At 46.1% G+C, this 19837-nt stretch overlaps 1 protein-coding gene across 3 annotated transcripts in view; it reads left to right on the top strand.

Annotated features, from left to right (window-relative positions):
• Positions 1–19837, top strand: part of GPBP1L1 (GC-rich promoter binding protein 1 like 1) — a 462270-nt gene that overhangs the window by 377224 nt on the left and 65209 nt on the right. For all 3 annotated transcript variants that reach the window (XM_085602876.1, XM_085602874.1, XM_085602875.1), the window contains 3 exons: positions 12852–13010; positions 16821–16891; positions 19422–19524. In XM_085602876.1, coding sequence (XP_085459002.1) covers positions 12852–13010; positions 16821–16891; positions 19422–19524 — 333 coding nt within the window. The remainder of the gene's footprint in view (positions 1–12851; positions 13011–16820; positions 16892–19421; positions 19525–19837) is intronic.

Raw genomic sequence — 19837 nt, 5'->3', positions numbered from 1 at the left:
GTGAAGCACAACCTCGAGTCCCCGCCATCTTTACCTACCTGTAACGCCCCTAAATTTAGTATTTAGGGTCACCCTGAACCTTCCTTCCTCAGATCCAGCAACCACAAGAAAAAGAAGAGAAGGAGGACGAAAAGCCGTGCAGAGCGAACAAGAGGACGATACCCACTGACTTGGCCCCAGCCCTACAGGCCTGTCTCCCCTCGAACCTGCTCCTGCAAAATCCCGGCATGTCCAGTGATCAGCAACCTCAAAAACCCCGGAGGACCTGCCTGCCTTCACTTTCCAAGCTGTTTCTCCTGTGAACACCGGACATCTTTGAACTGCAGCTTCTGGGGCCAGCCAGGAACCGCGAATCCAGCCCACTCTGCACCCCCCGAATCCGCCCCGAGAGGAAAAATGCCATGAGGAGGTCCCCCCCCAGCGATCGTGACCTGCCTCAAGCCTCCAGACGACGCCTGCAGCCTCAAGCCTCCAGACGACCTTCCTACCGTGACCAGAGCGGGTAAAAAAATCCGACGTCCCAAGGCACCCCTGCACCAGATGCCCCACGGCCTTGTGTGCCCAACCCAGCGGTGCCTAACCAACCCTCAATATCCCAACTTACCCCTCGAAGTGGTGGTCACTCCTGGAAGATCCTCGAGCCTGCAGTGTTTCTATGTCCCGGAGAATCTCCATTGAAATCAACAGGGCACCCGACCTCAGAACAGCACCCTGCACCCGGCCTCTCTAGTGCCGCTGAGGGTGCTCCTTTGGTGCTAACTTGGTCCCCAACTTGCCCTGAGCTTAATCCTTGGAGCTTTGCTCCCACAACCTCGTAGCCTGCTGGCCAGCAGCCACCAACCAGAGTCCCCCCTATCATCCATAGGATAACATTGGGCCTCAACACTCTGCACCTGGCCGCCCGAGTGCCGCTGAGGGTGCAACAACAGTGCATCACTGACCCTGGTAGACCCCGGAGTCTAACCCCAGGACCCTAACTCCAAAGACTGATTACCTACCTGGAAACCGATAATCTCTGCCAAACCTCTGGAGACCCTTGGACTCTATACACACTGTACCTCACTTTGATGCAGTATATATAGCCAGTTTCTTACACCATTACAACCCCAAAGGTAAGCAGAGGTAAAGTTAGATAGCACCTCACTCTCTATTTGTGGTAGTGTGGTCGAGCAGTAAGGCAGTATCAGAGGACAGTGTTAAGCATTTCTTGTACCCACTCAGTCAGCAAATGAAGTCACACACTCAGACTGAACTTCAGACCAATTGTTTTTCTATAAAAAAATATTCTTGGTTTTATTTTCTAGAACCAAACAAGCCTGGCACAGGTAAGCAATACATACTTTATAGTAGTAATGCAGTTTGTAAACAGTTTGAATTGTAATTGTATATGCACTTTGTTTCGACTTACAGTACAGTTGCAGAGAAATGCAATACTTTTTAAATACAGTACATAGACTTAATTAGGATTTTCAGTAAAATTACAGGTGAGTTACTTTTGAGATTGTTTATTACACAGAGTAGTATATCTGGATACACTCTGGGACATTTCCTGTAAACAGGTAAGTAAAATAGTGTTCGTGGCATATGAGCTGCAGATTACACACACTGCATAGATCGCCATCTGGTGTTGGGCCTGGATGTTTGCACTTGTTTTTGTCCTGGAAAGTCTTTGGAAGTCACGTGGTATGTGACTCCTCCTTTCGATCATAGTGCGCATGGGCATCAGCTCCATCCTCAGATTGTTTTTTTTCCGCCATCCGGCTCGGATGTGTTCTCACGTTCCAGTTCGGAACCGTTAACTGTTTTCTCTTTTGACACGCAATCCTTCCATCTCAACGGTATTGTTTTCGATCGCGCTTCCAGCCACACGCGATCCTTCAACTTCGAAGTCTTCGATTCTGGTCGTCGACAAAGGCCTTCGGGCCTACCCGGGCCTCCTCTCTGGCTCATGGAAAGGACACCATTTAAAAAGTGTACTCGATGTGGGTCGAAGTTTTCCCACACCTACCTACATGAGGTGTGCAACCTCTGCCTCATACCGGAGCACGAGGCCAGAGACTGTCCAGCTTGTAACTCCTTCCGCTCCAAAAAGACCATCCGGGACCGACGAGCTCGAAGGACAATGGCGCGCTCGTCATCTTCGATCCCAGACGACATCTTTCAAGAGAACGTCTATGTTCCGGAGCAGGGTCGAGTCGAGGAAGCCATCAGCGCCTCTCAAGCAGATGATTCCGACGTCGAACATCACTCCAGCTCAAAGGGCCGTGAGTACAGACGTCGACCCCCGACCCACCCACCCCCTTGACACTGTCAAAAAAGGCTTCGGTACCACCTCCACCTTCGGGCCCAGGTGTACGCAGAGACACTGCTTCTCGTGCCCCGCCTTTGGGCCCGGTAAAGAAGCCTAGTAAGCTTTTAAGTGACTCTGGCTCGGGTCAGCCTACCCTCTGTACCGAAAAGCAACATCCGGCACCGAGGAAAAAGGCTTCATCGGCGTCATCCACGCCGACCGCTGCTCCCACATCAAAGCACTCGGCGTCAAATGCTACCACCAGTTCCTCGGCACCGGAAACACCCTCGGAGCCGACTAAAAAACGCCTGCCGAAAGGCCCTGATACTTCCAAGCCGAAGACCTCAAACGAAAAAACAGCAACCGGTTCCAACTGAAAGACTTCAAAGCTACACGGTTCCAAGCCTAGAACCGCTACCGAGTCAACGCCCCTAAAAAACTTGCGGCACCGAAGCCCTCGGCTCTGAAGGAGCTGTCTCCCACAGATGAACTGTTTCGACCAGATCCTACCCAAAAGACTCTAATGAAGGATCCTAAGACTGGTCATTTAATGCTCAGCATCAAAAAAAGACCACTGGACATGCCTGCACCGCCACCAAAGAAGAGAGACTTTGCTACCTCTCCATTAAGGATTCCTTCTCTTCTTCTTCCTCCTCCTCTCCCACCACACCACTCCCACACCATTACCTACCCCAATAGATGAGGATGTCGACAACTCAGATGATGCAGGGGGAGGTGTGGACGATCAATCCCTTGGGGACCCTACTCCTACTGGCTCCCCTGACCCCTGGGATGATTACAGTGTCCCAGATGTCCCTTACACCCCACAAGATATTTATCCCTCCAGGCCTTTCCTCCGACCCTCCCCGCTCCTCCTGAGGACAATATCTGATTCAACCAGCTCCTTTAAAGAGCTGCCTAATACCACGGGGTGGCCCTGCATACAGACCCAATAGTAGAGGATTTTCTTATGGATACCTTTGATACCACACGAAGGTCCTCCTCAACACTGCCCATGCTTAAAGGGGTCATTAAGCACGCACCAGAGATCTTTAAAGACCCCGTCAGGGCTCTGGTCATCAACCCAAGAATAGAAAAGAAATATAAAGCTGCCCCTACTGACCCAGTATACATTAAGGGCCCTGCACCACTAGACTCCCTAGTAGTCTCTAATGCCAGGAAGAGGGCAAATTCCCAGACGTCAGGTGACGCACCACCACCAGACAAGGAATCAAAACTCCTAGACGCCTCTGGCAAACGCACAGTCACAGGCAGCAAATATTTGGCGCATTGCTAACACCCAAGTGCTCCTCGCCAGGTATGACAGGGCACATTATGACGAACTTGAGTCCATAATGCAGCACCTTCCTGACAAAAATAAAAACAGGGCCATTGAACTAATCCAAGAGGGTAAGACCATCACTGTGCCCTAGATGCAGCAGATAACGCCTCAAGGGCAATCAACACCAGTGTTCTTTTGCGCAGGCATGCCTGGTTACGTATATCGGGTTTTAAACCCGGAGTACAGAGTTCTATACTCAATCAGCCTTTTGATGAGCAACACCTATTTGGACCCAATGTAGACATATCTCTCGAAAAAATGAAGGATACACACACCGCCAAATCTATGGGAGACGTGCAATCGCAAGCTCCCAGACGGTCCTTTCGTCGCTTATCCTTTAGAAGCGCCCATCGAGGCTGCTCCTCGGATAGCCCCTCCACCTCTTACAAAGCTCCTGCACAATCCACCTTTACTAGAGGTTACCAAAGGGGTGGATACAAGGGGAATAACAGCAAAGGCAGAGGCAAAAACAATTCCTCCAGCTCTGCCTCCACACCTACCCATGACTTCCCTCCACTTCCCCCCGACTATGCCACTCCAGTCGGGGGAAGCCTCCACCAATTTCTCCCTGCCTGGATAAACATCACTTCAGACAGGTGGGTCCACGAAATCATTCAATCAGGCTACTGTCTCGAACTAACATCTATCCCCCCAAACATACCACCCAAACACCGTCCAATGTCACAAAAACATCTGTTACTGTTAAAGCAGGAGGTAATCTCCCTCCTTCAAAAAAGTGCAATAGAACCAGTTCCCCTGCACCAACAAAACAAGGGAGTCTACTCCCTATATTTCCTAATGCCAAAAAAGGACGGATCTCTAAGACCTATTTTAGACCTCAGACCCCTAAACCTCTACATACATTCAGACCACTTCCACATGGTCACACTTCAGCAGGTCCTCCCTCTGCTTTCCCAGTGCCACTTCCTTGCTACTCTAGACCTCAAGGACGCCTATTTCCACATTCCCATTCACAGTGCTCACAGAAAATATCTCAGATTCGTAGAGGACGGTCAGCACTATCAATTCAAAGTACTCCCATTCGGAGTCACCACAGCACCAAGAGTGTTCACCAAGTGCCTAGCAGTAGTGGCAGCACATCTAAGAAGACAACACATACATGTCTTCCCAGATCTAGACGACTGGATTATAAAAGCCAAATCGTACAATCAGTGTGTGCAAAACACTCACGCCACTATTCAACAACTTCACAACCTGGGATTCACAATAAATCACGCCAAGTCCTAGCTGCAACCGTCCCACACGCAACAATACCTCGGTGCCACAATGGACACCTCAAGAGCGCTCGCCTATCCCAGTACCGCCAGGATAGCGAGCATCCAAGCTCTTCTCACCAGATTCTAACTGCAATACTCTCTTCCAGCTCGAGTGTTCATGCAACTAATAGGAATGATGGCCTCTTGCATATTCAGAGTGCCTCATGCAAGACTCCAGATGCGTCAGCTACAAGAGTGCTTAGCACGCCAATGGGACTAGGCTCAAGGTCAGCTAACAAATCTGGTGTTGGTAGACGGTCGTACCCATCGCTCTCTGCAGTGGTGGAACACCCAAGAAGCTTTCCAAAGGGTGACCGTTCCTCGAGCCAGTTCCTCAAATAGTCATGACAGCAGACGCATCGCTCTCCGGCTGGGGAGCTCACCTACTACATCACACCATGCAGGGCAGGTGGACACCTCAACAAAAGTTACTCCACATCAACCACTTGGAATTACTAGCCATATTCCTAGCCCTAAAAGCATTTCAAAAACAAATATCAGGCAAGACTGTCTTAGTCTGCACTGACAACATGACAGCCATGTATTATATCCAAAAACAAGGCGGGACACACTTTCTGCAGCGCTCTCAACTTGCACAGAGCATATGGAGGTGGGCTACACCTCAGCACATTCTTTTCCTAGCCCAACATGTCCCAGGAGTCCTAAACACAATAGCCAATCTCTTGAGTCATCAAACAGAACAAATCCACGAGTGGGAACTTCATCCACAAGTTCTTCAACTGTTTTTTCACATTTGGGGGCAACCACAGATAGACCTCTTCGCCACCCAAGAAAACGCCAAATGCCCAAGCTTCGCCGCCAGGTATCCTCACCCATTGTCCAAAGGCAATGCTATATGGATGAACTGGTCAGGCAGATTTGCGTATGCTTTTCCGCCTCTCCCACTCATTCCTCTAGTGGTGCGCAAACTACAGCAACACTCATTAACGCTCATCCTAGTTGCTCCAACTTTGGCCAGACAGCCATGGTACACCACACTGCTGGAACTCTCACTAGTTCCGCACTAAAAACTACACCTCTCTCCACGTCTCTTAACCCAGAACCATGAAGAGATCCAACACCCAGACCCAGCTCAGCTCAACCTAGCGATCTGGCTCCTGAAATTCTAGAGTTTGGTTACCTTAACCTCCCTCCTGACTGTATGAATGTCATCAAAGAAGCTAGACGGCCTACCACTAGAGCATGCTAGGCAGCCAAGTGGAAAAGATTCGTAGTATACTGCCATAGCGACACTAATCCCCTAGATGAGTCTATACAACACATCATAGGCTACTTACTACACCTCTAAAGATGCAACCTAGCCTATACCTCTATCAGATTGCATCTTGCTGCCATAGCAGCATATCTACAAAATAGACAACATCTCTCACTATTCAGAGTACCTGCCATAAAGGCCTTTATGTAGGGACTCAAGAGAATAATTCCCCCCAGAGTACCACCTTCCCCTGTGTGGAATTTAAACATCGTTCTCACAAGACTAATGGGGCCTCCATTTAAACCTCTACATAAATGTGAGCTACAATTTTTAACATGGAAAACTGCTTTCCTCGTAGCCATTACTGCTCTACGAAGAGTTAGTGAACTACAAGCACTAACCATTCAAGAACCCTTTCTCCAAATGCATCTTAATAAAGTTGTTCTCCAAACTAATCCTAAATTCCTCCCTAAAGTAATTTCTCCCTTCCACCTCAATCAATCTGTAGAGCTGCCTGTATTCTTCTCGCAGCCACAAACAGTCACAGAAAGAGCTCTTCACACCTTAGTTGTCAAAAGAGCACTACTATACTACATAGAGAGAACAAAACCCTTTTGTAAGACCAAACAACTATTCATGTCTTTCTCACCACCACACAAAGGCAACCCCATATCAAAATCTGGGATAGCTAGGTGGATTGTCAAATGCATACAGATTTGTTACCATAAAGAAAATACATTTCCTGTTCCTCCTAAAGCCCACTCTACACGAAAGATAGGGGCTTCAATGGCATTTTTAGGAAACATTCCTTTGGATGATATCTGCAGAGCAGCTACATGGTCTACACCGCACACATTCACAAAACACTATTGTGTTGATGTGCAAACTAAACAGGCTAGTGTGGGCCAGGCTGTACTCAAAACACTATTTCAAACTACTGCAACAGATACTGGTGGTCGCCGCTAGGAGTGGATACTGCTTTACAATCTATGCAGTGTGTAATCTGCAGCTCATATGCCTCGAACGGAATATGCTACTTACCAGTATGCATCCGTTCTTGGCATGTAGAGCTGCAGATCTACACACGCCCACCCACCTCCCCAGCTACCTTTATCTGTTCCATTATTATCTTACTTGGATACACTACACATGGGCATCTTTCCTGTTTCTTACTAAGCTCCATCATTTCCCTGCCGGCGAAAAACAATCTGAGGATGGAGCCGATGCCCATGCGCACTATGATCCAAAGGATGAGTCACATACCTCGTGAGTTCCAAAGACTTTCCAGGACAAAAACAAGTGCAAATATCCGGGCTCAACACCAGATGGCGATCTATGCACAGTGTGTAGATCTGCAGCTCTACATGCCAAGAACAGATGCATACTGGTAAGTAGCATATTCCTTTTGTTAGTGCAATTTTAAAGCATTTCTTTAGGTTTTCAAACTCCACACTTGGAAACCTTTCCAAGAAACAGTCAATGTTATCCTAAGGAGGAAAATAGTGTTATGGGTTTTAAGGTAAGTATTTTGTAGTGGGAGTTGCGGTTCTGGGGGTAGTCTCGGGTAACCCAGGGTCAAGTATGCACTCTAGTTACACCCTCAGCAGCACTAGGGCGGCCGGGTGCATAGTGCTGAGGCCCAATGTTATCCAGTGGGGGATAGGGGGCCTCCGGTTGGTAGCTGCTGACGAGCAGGTCACTTGGTTGTGATAGCAAAGCTCCTAGACTGAAGCTCAGGGCAAATGGGTAAACAAAGTAGCACCGAATGTGCTCCGTCAACGGCACTAGGGTGGCTGGGTGCAGGGTGCGGTTTCGACATCGGGCGCTCTGTTTGTAAAGGCACTGCTGGCTTGGACAAAAGTCTTCTGGGTGCGACCACCACTTCGAGAGGTAAGTTGGGGGTTGATTAGGCAGTGTCAGTTTGACCACCCATGGCCATGGGGCGTCGGGTGCAGGGGTGCCTTTTGGGGTTGGAGCTTCTTACCAGCTCCTGGTCGCAGTTGGGGTGACCTTCCAGATTTAGGCTGCATGCGTCGGCTGGAGGCTTAAGGCAGGTCAGGGGTCGCCGCATCTGTTTAGAATCGCCGGGGAACCTCCTCGTGGTGTTTGCCCACTCGAGCTTTGGCCGTGGATGGCAGGTTGAGTGGTGCGGATCCGCAGTGTCTGGCCAGAGGTTGCAGATGAACAAATACTGTGTTCACGGGAGACAGTCTTTGAGGTTGAAGGCAGGCAGGTCCTCCGGGGTGTTCGAGGTTGCTGGCTGCAGGACCCACTTTGATTTCGAAGGAGCAGGTTCAAGGTGGAGACAGGCCGGTAGGGCTGGGGACAAGTCAGTGGGCATCTCCCTCTTGTTAGCTTCTGCACGGCTGTTTGGTTCTCCTTCTCTTGTAGTTTCATCTTGTCTCCTGTCTTGATTCAGGGCTCCCCCCTAAATACTGTATTTAGGGGGCATTTTAGGGGTTTCGAGGTCCGTAGCCAATGGGCTACTGACCTTAGTGTGACTACACCCTTGGTGTGCTCACCCCACTTGGGAGAGTGAGCACAATCCCTAATCCTGATTGGGGAAGGCCTGCCCTCTGCAAGATGGCGGGCACTGAAGAGTGGGCTTCACCTCGCCTCCCCCACCTGAGGGGTGGAGTTGGCAGAGGTGGGTACACCTTCTGGGCTGGCTAGTTTTTCCTGCATGTCTTCCTGCCGAAAAGGAGGCATGTCTTCCTGCCGAAAAGGAGGCGAGACAGAAATGGGGCCTGCTCATTTTAGCCATACGTAATTCCTCATTGAACCAGGGTGCTGTTGCTTTCTCTCTGTGGGATTCTAGTGCTCCAAGGTGCAACTTTAGATAAAGCCTTGGTGATCCAGGCCTCAATCTGCTCATTCGCTGTGTCAATGTTATTATCTAGCATAGGTTTCTGCTCCCCCAATGCGAGTGTGAAGGATGAGGGGTTAAAATTATTCCACTTTCTAGTGGTAATTACCTCCTTGGAAAGTGGCGCCCTCCTGTGTGATGGCACTGTGAACGGGACTAAAAAATGGCCTGATCATGGGACTGGCCAGGGAGCTCCTATTTCAACCTCCTCAGCGTTGGTGAAAATAGGATATAATATGTGGCCTCCTTGGTGCGTTTGTGTTTCTACTCTCTGTGTTAGATTTAGTGTGAGCATATCTTTGCAAATAGCATCTACTTCTTTGTTGTCAGTATCGTCAAAGTGTATATTTAGGTCTCCTAGTATCAGCAATTTGTTGTGTCTCAGAGCTGGGTATACTATCTTATCCTCCAAACTGGCCACAAACGGAGCTATCTGGCCCGGAGGGCGATAGATGAGGAATCCGGTCATAGTATTGCCCTCTACCGTAGACAGGGTAAAAAAGAAGGCCTCTCATTTCTCTAAACCTGCTTGTTTGATCTCGCATGACATGTCATCTTTATAGATAATGGCGATCCCCCCCGCCTCTTTGGCCCTCTCTATCCTGCCTTACTATGTGATAGTGCTTCGGGACTGCGTCTTTTATATCGGGTGTTGAGTATTCGTTGAGCCATGTCTCTGTCAGAAATAGGGCATCAATACGTTTTTCCCTAAGGAGATCGCATATCTCATGCTTGTGTTTGGCCAATGACCTACAGTTTAAAAGAGCCAGTTGAGTTTTAGATTCCTTAAGAGTAGGTGTCTTATGTAAAAGTATTGTTTTACAGTGTATACATGCGGATTCCATGTTATCCACATTCGCGCTATGCCTGCAAACAGTGCTGACAGCTGTCCGTAGGCCCAGTAATTCCTTTTTAGAGTAATGGATCCTTGTGTCCGGTCTTATAGTTCCAAGGTCTTTGGCCCTAGGTCCCGGACGGGCGCAGACGGGCTTGCCTTAGGCACGCCTTCGGTGCGCCGGCAGCGCGCCCGCTGCGCGCGTCCGCTGCGCGGTCACGAACACATTGGTTACTAGTAGGCAGTCCGGCGGAAGCCCCGCCTCTGCCGACCAGACCGGAAGTGGTGTGTCCTGCCACGCTCTGCCCCGCCCTCCACACAAACAGCACACAGCCGGGATGGACCGGGGCGGGCAGAAGACGGTAAGCTTGCAAATTACACAGTGTAAAAAACTCAAATGTGCAAATCACGCAAGGGCTAAAAGAACACAGTTTTTAAAATAGCACACTTTAAAAACGGTAACGGTATACTAGTTTCTTCGTTATTATTTTTAAATCATAAAGTCAAAATCACATTTCGCTGCCAAGCGCACACTCGGTGATCTCACCTAGAGATTATGAGGGATAGTTTGTTCCAGGTCTTGGCTGCGATGTAGAAGGCTTTTCCTCCCGTTCTGGCTCTCCGGATGCGAGGGATTTCGGCCAGGGCGAGGTCGGCGAAGCGGAGGTTTCTCTCGGGGGCTTGGAAGGAGACTTTCGTTGAGGTATTGGTCTGGTGTTTTGGAGGGATTTGTAGACCTGAGTGAGCAGCTTGAAGGTCACACTATTTTTAACTGGGAGACAGTGGGATTTTCGTAGGTGCTGGGTGATGTGGTCTTGTTGTGGGATGCCGAGGGCAAGTCTGGCTGCAGTGTTCTGGACGGTCTGGAGTTTGTTGAGTAGAGATGTTTTAATTCTGGCATAGAGCCCAGTCTGCTTGTTATGAATGTGTGGGTGACTCTTCCTGGCTTCGGGGGGATCCACTTGAAGTTCATGCGGAGGGCGTTGAAGCACATGGAAGATAGAGCGTTGATCTGTCGGTTCATGGTGAGGGAGGAGTCTAGTATGATGCAGATGTTGCGGCATAGTCCGTGGGTGTGGGAGGGTTGCCGAGGACACGTGGCCACCAGGTGTCGTCCCATGCGGAGTGGGTGATGACGAGGACTACGGTCTTCCCAGAGTTGAGCTTCAATCAGCTGTTGCTCATCCATGATGTGACGTTCTTCATTCCTTCCTGGAAGCTGTGTCTAGTGATGTTGAGTTCCTTGGTGAGGGAGAGGATGTGCTGGGTGTCGTTGGCTTAGGATAGTATGCTGAGTCCGTATTTCCTGACGATTGCTGCGAGAGGGGCCATGTAGATGTTGAAGAGCGTGGGGCTCAGTGAGGAGCCTTGGGGTACTCCACATCTTATCTATGTGGGTTCGGAGAGGAAGGGTGGGAGTCTTATTCTTTGAGATCTGTCGGCGAGGAAGGAGCAGATCCGGTCTTAAGGCAGTTGCCTGAATGCCAGCGTTGTGGAGTCTGGCAGCTAGTGTGCGGTGGGAGACGGTTTTGTTGACTGCTGAGAGGTCTAGTAGGTGAGTGCTGCTGTGTGGCCTTGGTTGAGAGTGCTGATGATGTCCGTGGCAGCAGGGGGGGGCGGTCTCTTTATATATTACCAGTGCTGTAACAATACTGTCAGTGTTACACGTGTTTATTTCGTATATAAAATGGTATCGTTTTTTAACATAAGTTGCTCCTATTATAGAAGAGGTTTGAGACCCCTGCCTTAGACCTTAAATTGTAGGAGAGCCTAATCTGCAAGCCAATACGACTTACATTTTTGCAGGCCAAAAGGCTTTCTACCAATGTTACAGCAACAATATTATAAGAGGAAAGAGCGATTACATGTGCATGCATCATTGCGAATGCATGTATATTTATTACACTGTGAAGGGTCAGTGTGATGGTATGTATGTGTGCATGCATCATGAGGTGGCCACCATTTTGTTTTTTTATTTGCCATTCCAAAATGAACACCAATTTTGGAGCAGTAAATGAAGAAAATAAATTTAAAGATGTGTGAAAACACTCTTCGAAAAAGGATCTGCACAGCAGCAAATTGTAGCTACTCTACAGGTCTAGGATATTTAAAAAGGAAAACATCGCAACTGGAGGATTGGGGGAGCAACGAAGGAGCAGCTGGTGAGGTGATAAAGTGTGGGGACATTGAGAGTGCGGTAGTCAAGAGAACCGATTAAGGAGCAAAAGGTGGTAGGATAATAAAGGTTATTAAATGGTGGAAATGCAACGTACAATTTGGGAGAAGTAGGGACAATACAATGCTTGGTGGGGCTTTGATATTTTGGGTATGAGGGCAGGAGGAGCACATAAGGTAGAGAAGACCTGTCCTCCCAAAAAGTGCTGAAAGAGATAAAGTAGCTCCTTTAGTGTGAGTAGTGGGAGGATCTAAGTCATTCATACAGAATGACAGTAAATAAGCTGTTCTTCAGGGGAGTAACAAACTAGGAGGAACATAATTAAATAGAGAAAGTAAATGAGATTGACTAGAAAGCCAACCATTTGTAAGCAGTTATTGTTTCATAATCTACTGTAAGTATTAATATTGTCTTTAATTGTTAATCTCAAAAGACAATTTAAAAGTCTGTAGGTGAGACCTAAAAAAAAAGTCTGCAGTGATCCCTCATGGAAGAGGTAGATAATGAAATGCTTAGACCTTCACTGAAGATAACCATAATTAATTAGGACTATTGGCACCTTACCTTGTTTGTAGTTGTCCTCTGGTCCTCTCCTGAGCCAGTGAAACGAAGAAAGACGTCCAAAGGGCTACGTGCGTTATTAACTTTGAGTAGCTTGTACTCATCCAAGGCAGTTAGTATGTGCCACGTACATTTCCTGTAATACTCTGTATAATTTCGATATTTTCTGTCATTACAACAACACATGGGTGAGTCTCATTCATTGGAATGCCTTCAACTTATTTGTATTTTTGTTGGTCTTAAATATATAGCAGTAGTTGACATTAGTCCTTTAATGTTATTGCACAGAGTCCTTCCAGCATTACCCCTCCTATTGAAATGAACTCTTCCCGCCTGATCCGGCTCACACGTCGCACCAACGATAAGAAGAGTGAGTTCTTGAGAGCTTTGAAAGATGAAAGCAGTGAGGAGATGCTGGAGAGCAGAGAGTACAGCAAACTGGAGGAGGTAAGGGGAAAGGTTCATGGATGTAAAATGTTTGCATAAAGTTAAAAATTGTGAGCTCATTTTTGTAAAACCTATTGTTTTCTCTACAAACATCGACACATACTGAGACAACCAGAATGGCTGTTCATTGCATTTAACATTCCAGCACCTTTTGCAGAGTAATTTACACAAATGTTCTTATTTATCCTTCAAATACCTTATCAGACGTCTTCAGTACTGAGCCTTCTATTGTAGTCCAGTCTCAATGTGCCATTGACACTATTCCACATTCATCTTTCTGTCCTGCTACCAATCAAACGACAAGCGATTGGGGAAAGAAACTATTAACATAGGTTCTGTGTGCATTCCCATAAGTCCATGCTTAGATACCTGGTAGGGTACCATTGAAAACCCCTGTTCATGGTTTTCCACTTGCCTGTTCCCCCTTCTATTCATCCCTCCTCGACTCTATCCAGTATAGATGAAAGAGGCTTTTCGTGGCCTTTTCTCCTTAGTTCGGATAGTTAATTATGAAGCTCTTATGATTTATCAAGCTCTAAGGGGTGTACCCATAATCTTAATCTAGGTTATTTACCCTCATTTATCTGTGTTATTGCAGCTATCATAACCCAGTTTACCAGCATTTTTCAAATGGGGAAAATACCATTGAAAAGGGTCCTAATTAAAGACTAAATGCAGCACCTAGCTAAAGGTATGTGTAACATTATCCCAAATAAGCTTTTACCTTCCCCCTTAGGAAACCGTGCATGGAAAGGGTGTCTGTTAAGTCATGGTGAAGTAACCTATTAACCCTTTCGATGCGCATGACGGAGCGGTTCCGTCATGCGCATCGGTCGCGCTGTGCGTATGACGGAACCGCTCCGTCACAGCCCCACCCTCGCAACGAACCTTCAGCACGGCGCAGTGATCCGTGCTGCGCTGAAGGGGTTAAAGGTGCTATATTTTTAGGAAGTCAGCAGCTTCCCTAACAAAGCATGCACTGTACTGGCAGTTACCACACAACTCCACCACCTTTCTCAGAGAATCTCTGAACCTTCAGAAGTTAATAAATCGGCCTTTTCGTGCAATTTTTACATTGAAGATTTCCCATCTTCCACCTGGACAACCTGGAAGACCACAACACCTTATCCCTACTGGAACCTCGCCACTATCGGACTGAAACAATTTGTCAACGCCAACCCACTCAGCAGGACACACACTACTCCATCTTCTCCGTAAGCAACATCCTCTTCGGCCACACCTCCGAGCCACACTGGACCGACCACCACTGTGTCCACTTCTTCACCAAACCCATTGCACGCCACCACGCTTTACACAATCAGGAAAACCAACCAATTCTTCATCTCAATAGCCCCAACGGCCATGAGGTTTATAGCAAGATGGATAGTCCAAACTATGCAAATATATCACACCTCAAGAGGGGTTACACCACAGTACATATCACACTAGAATGAAATCTGCATGCCTGCCACATATTCCTCCTTATGCACATTTACCTAACACTACTGTGTCGACATCCAAGGAAGGGAAGGTGGAACAGAAAGTACTTAAACACCGGTTTGCAAACACAAATTAGTTTTCAACCTCCCACAGGAAAAAAGAACCATGCTACAAAGTTCATGCTCTGCGTATGAATAGAGAAAGATTTGCAGTGCAAATGAAATGGTTACTTACCTCTAGGAGTAACTTTGTAGCTTGAAGACTTTCTGAATTTACATGCAACCTTTCCACCTCCACTAGAAAAAAAGTGCTGAAGTTTGCACCAAGGCAGAGGGATGGGTAATGAGCACATTAGAAAATATATTGCTTATAGTGATGCACCTTCCATGCACACAAACATAAAAGCAAACAAGGCTAGGCAGGCAAGAAAGCATTTCGTATGAGTGGGAACTGAATTCCAAGATAGTTCAGAGAATATTTAAAGAGCGGGGAACTTCACAAATTGACCTTCACAACACACACAAATGCAAAATGTCATTACTCCACTTCCAGGCACCTACCCCAGCCAGCCCAGGATCCTCCTAACCGCACAGTGGACCAGCCTAACCTGGCCAGCACATTCGGTGGTTTGATGGAGGTAGCTCAAAAGTTGAATGCTTTTTACAACCTATTGAAAGTACAAGGGGGAGAGATATGTCACCCAAAACCAGCAATCCTCATTCTACAGCATGGCTTATACTTTTGTCACTTGATCCTACGACACAGATGCATGGACGTTTTAAGTTAGGCTAGAATGTTGACCACACAATATTGTAGAGCCAAGTTGAAACAGATTTATCCTCTAGTACAGAAAATATAATCTGATGCACAAATTGGTAGGACCAATGACCATTATTAGGTACCTAATTACAGCTACTATACGTGAATCCTTTTTATACTTTGATCATAGTACGCTTACCAGCAGTAGTTGCGTACACCAGAGACCTCATAGAGAGGCGCCGCTTCATTACACCGGTTGTCAAGATAATCTTAGAAGATGCGAAGCATATTTCACCACCAAGGTCAACACCCACTCCCATGTGGAACATGAACCTAGTGCTAACACAACTAATGAAGTCCCATCCAAACCAATGCATAAGGTAGGTAAGACCCCATGCAATGTAGTCTGCATTCCTCATTTCCATGGCATCATTATACAAAATTAGTGATTTTGAAGCACTCCCTATACAGGAACCGTAGCGACAAATCAATAAGAGCATATTGACCATAAGGAGGAACCCACAATTAGTACCAAAAATCATGTCTCCCTTCCATGTTAATCCTTAAAATTACCCGCCCCTTTTTTTAAAACCATCAAAGCAGTCACTGCCAGAAAAAATACTACCCCACTAGATGTGAGGAGGCTGATGTATCGGCTACAAGAATCAAAGCAGTGTAGTCTGTCACCTACACACCGGCAAGAAGAGGGCTACCGGTCATGAAAGGATCAGTCACAAGATGGAGAAGCCAGTCCGTACAAACCTGATACAATTCAGTGCAAACAAATGGCACTTTCGACTAGAAAGAAGGGAGCCATTCTATTTTTGATTGATAATGTATCTATAGATTTACTCTGCTTTACTGCCACATGGCCATTGATCCCAACCTTCACAAAACACAGCTTTGTGAACGTTCTAGCTAATAGAGACACAGGTAAGCCAGAAGTAATTGAAACCTTTTTGCAAACTCTCATGCACTTCAACCCAGCCGCCTAACAGATTTACACAGGGAAGTAACTTTTTGCTGTAACAATAGTATTTGCTGATTGAAGACTTGTGTGGATTCCTTGTGACCCTCCTGCCTCCCTCAAAGAAATTGTGAGTTGACCAAAGGTGAGAGAATGTTGCACTACATAGAGAAGCTCTTATGCAGTACAGGTCACCAAGAAAGGGAAATAGAATGTGAAGATGGCAACCATTCTCCGGGTCATTGCGGGTATATACATTATGTCCTAGATAGATGGCTAAACCCACCTACTGTTCAACGCCCAGAAAAAAGTCAGGAGATTTCCGTACCAACCACTAGATGCATGTGAATCAAGAAGTCTCAAACTTCAAAACTATTGTTAAAGGTAAGTAACCTTTACTTACTCAGTGAGGTACCTAGTTGTGCTGACCCAAAGAAGACTTGCAGAACACTTTATGCTGTTTAAGTCTATTAGTGAACCATAATCTTTTATGCATAATCTAGTGAAATTCTATGTGAATTTAGTTTTAGAAGCATATTTTGTTGTCTAGCCGTGGTTGATTGCTGTCTTTTTTTCTATACCTATTTAAGGCCTTTGTTCTGACTGATATAAAACAGTGGATTATAAGCTCTCTTTCTTTCCAGATTGAAAACAGCAACATCCCAGAATCTAAGGAGAGGGATATTCTCTCTCACTCGCTGGAAGCTGAGCACAGGTGAGAGGACCGGGATGCTGTAAGAGTTGTGCAGTGCTGTATTAACTTTGCTGGTAGCCCTGAAACATGCCACACCCATGGTGCCAAAAGCTATAGAGAAAGGTGCGTTTGTTACCTGGGAAGACCACCACCCCAGCTCCTGTCAGTTTCTGAATCTGTGTATTGTCCACCTATGTTGTGGTATAAAGTGCTACTGAAAAATTACCCCCATCCCCCACTTAGGGGAGATTTTATCTATCCTGTAACTCTAACCACAAATTGTTGCTGGCACTAAGAGTTGTACAGTGAACCAGAACTATGTTTAGACCTTCAGCCAGGAACAACACCTCCCTTGGTCTGTACCAGGTGTCTCCAACCAGTTAATCGTGAGCTACCACTGGCTTGCAGACACCTTCAGAGTAGCTGGCAGTCTTCTTCGTTTTTAAATGAGCTCTTCAATAAACATTGTTGTGCTCTCCTTGTAAAGTTAAGGGGAGGCTGTATTTATTTACATTATGATCAGGTGGCAGATTACGACCTGATAATGAGCAGTGCTCAACTCAAATTGGAGTCTGGGTGAGGCGCACAGGGTGAAGAACTGAAGCGCTGAGGTATTAACGCTTACATAAAAGTCCTTGTCAACTCAATATTGGAGCATGAGAACAACATTGTTTCTGAATGCTCAGTAGTTAAATTAACTTTTGATTTTAATGTTGTCACATTTATAAGCAGCAGGCCTCTTGCTCCCAATGGCCAGTTGACATGGTGCCATATTTATCATTGAAAGTCATTTTTTTATAAATGGCAAACATTTAATATGAAGAAAAATGTTTCTATGAAACAATAAGGCTTAATGTTGTTCTCTACTTTCAATTAAGCCAATTACGTTTTTCTGTTTTATGAAGCCTGTTTCTTCACTTTACATTCCTCCCATATAAACAATTGATTTTTATGTTATATGGCGCTCTGTCTGCAGACCACTGGGAGCAAGATACCTGCTAATTGTAAAGGCTAGACTTTGAAACGGGAGAAAATTAAAATGCTGAGTCTCATGGAATGCATATAAACATAAAGCTAACTTCAGGTTAATTGTCTTCCATTTTAAAGTTTCGTATTTTGACACAACAGACCCCCTTGCTCTCTGTGGCTAGTAGAGGCTGCCATATTTATAACTGAAAATAGTTATTTTGAAAAACTTTCTCTCATTTGAAGAAAACAAATGGTTGTATGCTTGTGTTATACATATATAACCGTGCTACATATGGCAAATGTTATGCCCTGTGCGATCCAAACTAACCCTTTTTTCTAGACTCCTCCCAAACAAGCCTTTCTGAACCCTTCCCTCTGACTTTCACCCTCCACCTCCCCTTTACTCATCCGAAACCTCCTCCTACTATGAACTCTTCCCCCTCCCCCCAAAAAATAACTTGCCAGACCCTCCCCTCTTCTATCCCCCACTATTCCTTTTCAATCCAAATAAGACTAACCTGTCCACCGTACAAATTAATTTAATATTTCTCGGTATAACTCCCCACGAATCCTGTTCGGGAACTGGAGTTGCGTGCTAATCAGGGGGAGCAAGCGCTATATAAATCCAAACATTTATCTCTTCCATCCCGCCACTATCTTTTCAATCCAAATAAGACTAAAATGTCTGCCGCTGAAATTGATTTCATATTTCACTATACTTATTCACCACTAATCCTTTTGGGTTTCAAGTAGCGTGCGACTCAAAGAAAAAGCGCTAAGACGCCTCGTATGGGATACTAAGCGCTATATAAATGCAATTACAATACAATACAATACATGTACACAAGACACGAGCTCTGTCACCCAAACACACATCCCATTCATACACACACGTAATTACATTGCCTAAGACAACTCTCACTGGCACACAAGGCAGACTGGTCATAGAGCCCCGCGCCAAAAACTGTTGTTCAAACCATAGTATCTGGCTCTATGGACATTAAGGTCTAAAGTCAGTGAAGCTGGGCATGGGGTGTCTGGTACCCATGCACGAGTTGCATTAATTGGTGAATGTACGCAGAGTGGAACGTGGGACAGCACTAATCCTACACGAAATCTAAAAAATAAAAATGCATGGCAGCTGTGGTCACCGATACTTTTAAAAATACATAATGTGCAGGCAAATGATAGGAGGTCAAGAAGACTTCCGTGGATAAGCATAGTTTTAGACGAGTCTTGGCAAACACTAAACAGGCAGTGCTTTGAGACCTGTCTTAAAGGACGTCTTTGTAAACACTAAACCAGGGGGCTGTTCAGTGCTGGGTGAAGAGTTCTGTTCTGTGGCTTGTCTGTACAGACACCAAGTATGTACATCCGCACCTAGTAAACCATTCCTTTTCATGTGATTTGCAATTGACAACTTTAAGTTGTGTGTTTTAATTAAAAATCTGTTTCTTAGTGGTCTGTTAGGCTGCTTTAGCCATGCCTAGAAAAGGGCATTTATAGATTTACTTACAGGAGTGTGGTCTTCAATGCTTATATTTTTAGAATGGTATTGAACACATTTTTGTTACTCTTGTAGGTTATTGAAAGCAATGGGGTGGCAAGAGTACCCTGAAAATGATGAGAACTGCCTTCCTCTTACAGAAGAGGAGCTTAGAGAGTTTCACATGAAATCTGAACAGGTATGCATCTTGTTTTCTCCCCCGGATAACCCTATTTCAAACCTCTCCTCTGCAAATGTCAATCTTCATTTCAATTTTTCACTATCGCATTGAACATTTTTTTTTTAAGACCTCTATTCGGTCCTTTTGTACACTAGATTTAAATGTACTCCGTGCCTTTCTACTGCAGGTATATATAATGTTTTGTGCATAAATTGAATGTTTTCCATAGGTCAATTCAGGGAAAGAGCCGCTCCAAGGAAAAGAATGCCCTATAAGGGAGGGTTTCAACTAGCAGTGCCTCATCGCATCCTTTTCTGCGCAGCAGCCTGGC

Source organism: Triturus cristatus, chromosome 4_2, assembly GCF_964204655.1.
Source record: "Triturus cristatus chromosome 4_2, aTriCri1.1, whole genome shotgun sequence".
Classification (NCBI taxonomy): Eukaryota; Metazoa; Chordata; class Amphibia; order Caudata; family Salamandridae; genus Triturus; species Triturus cristatus.
Note: the sequence above shows the minus strand (reverse complement) of the source record. Positions and strands in the feature narration are given on the sequence as shown.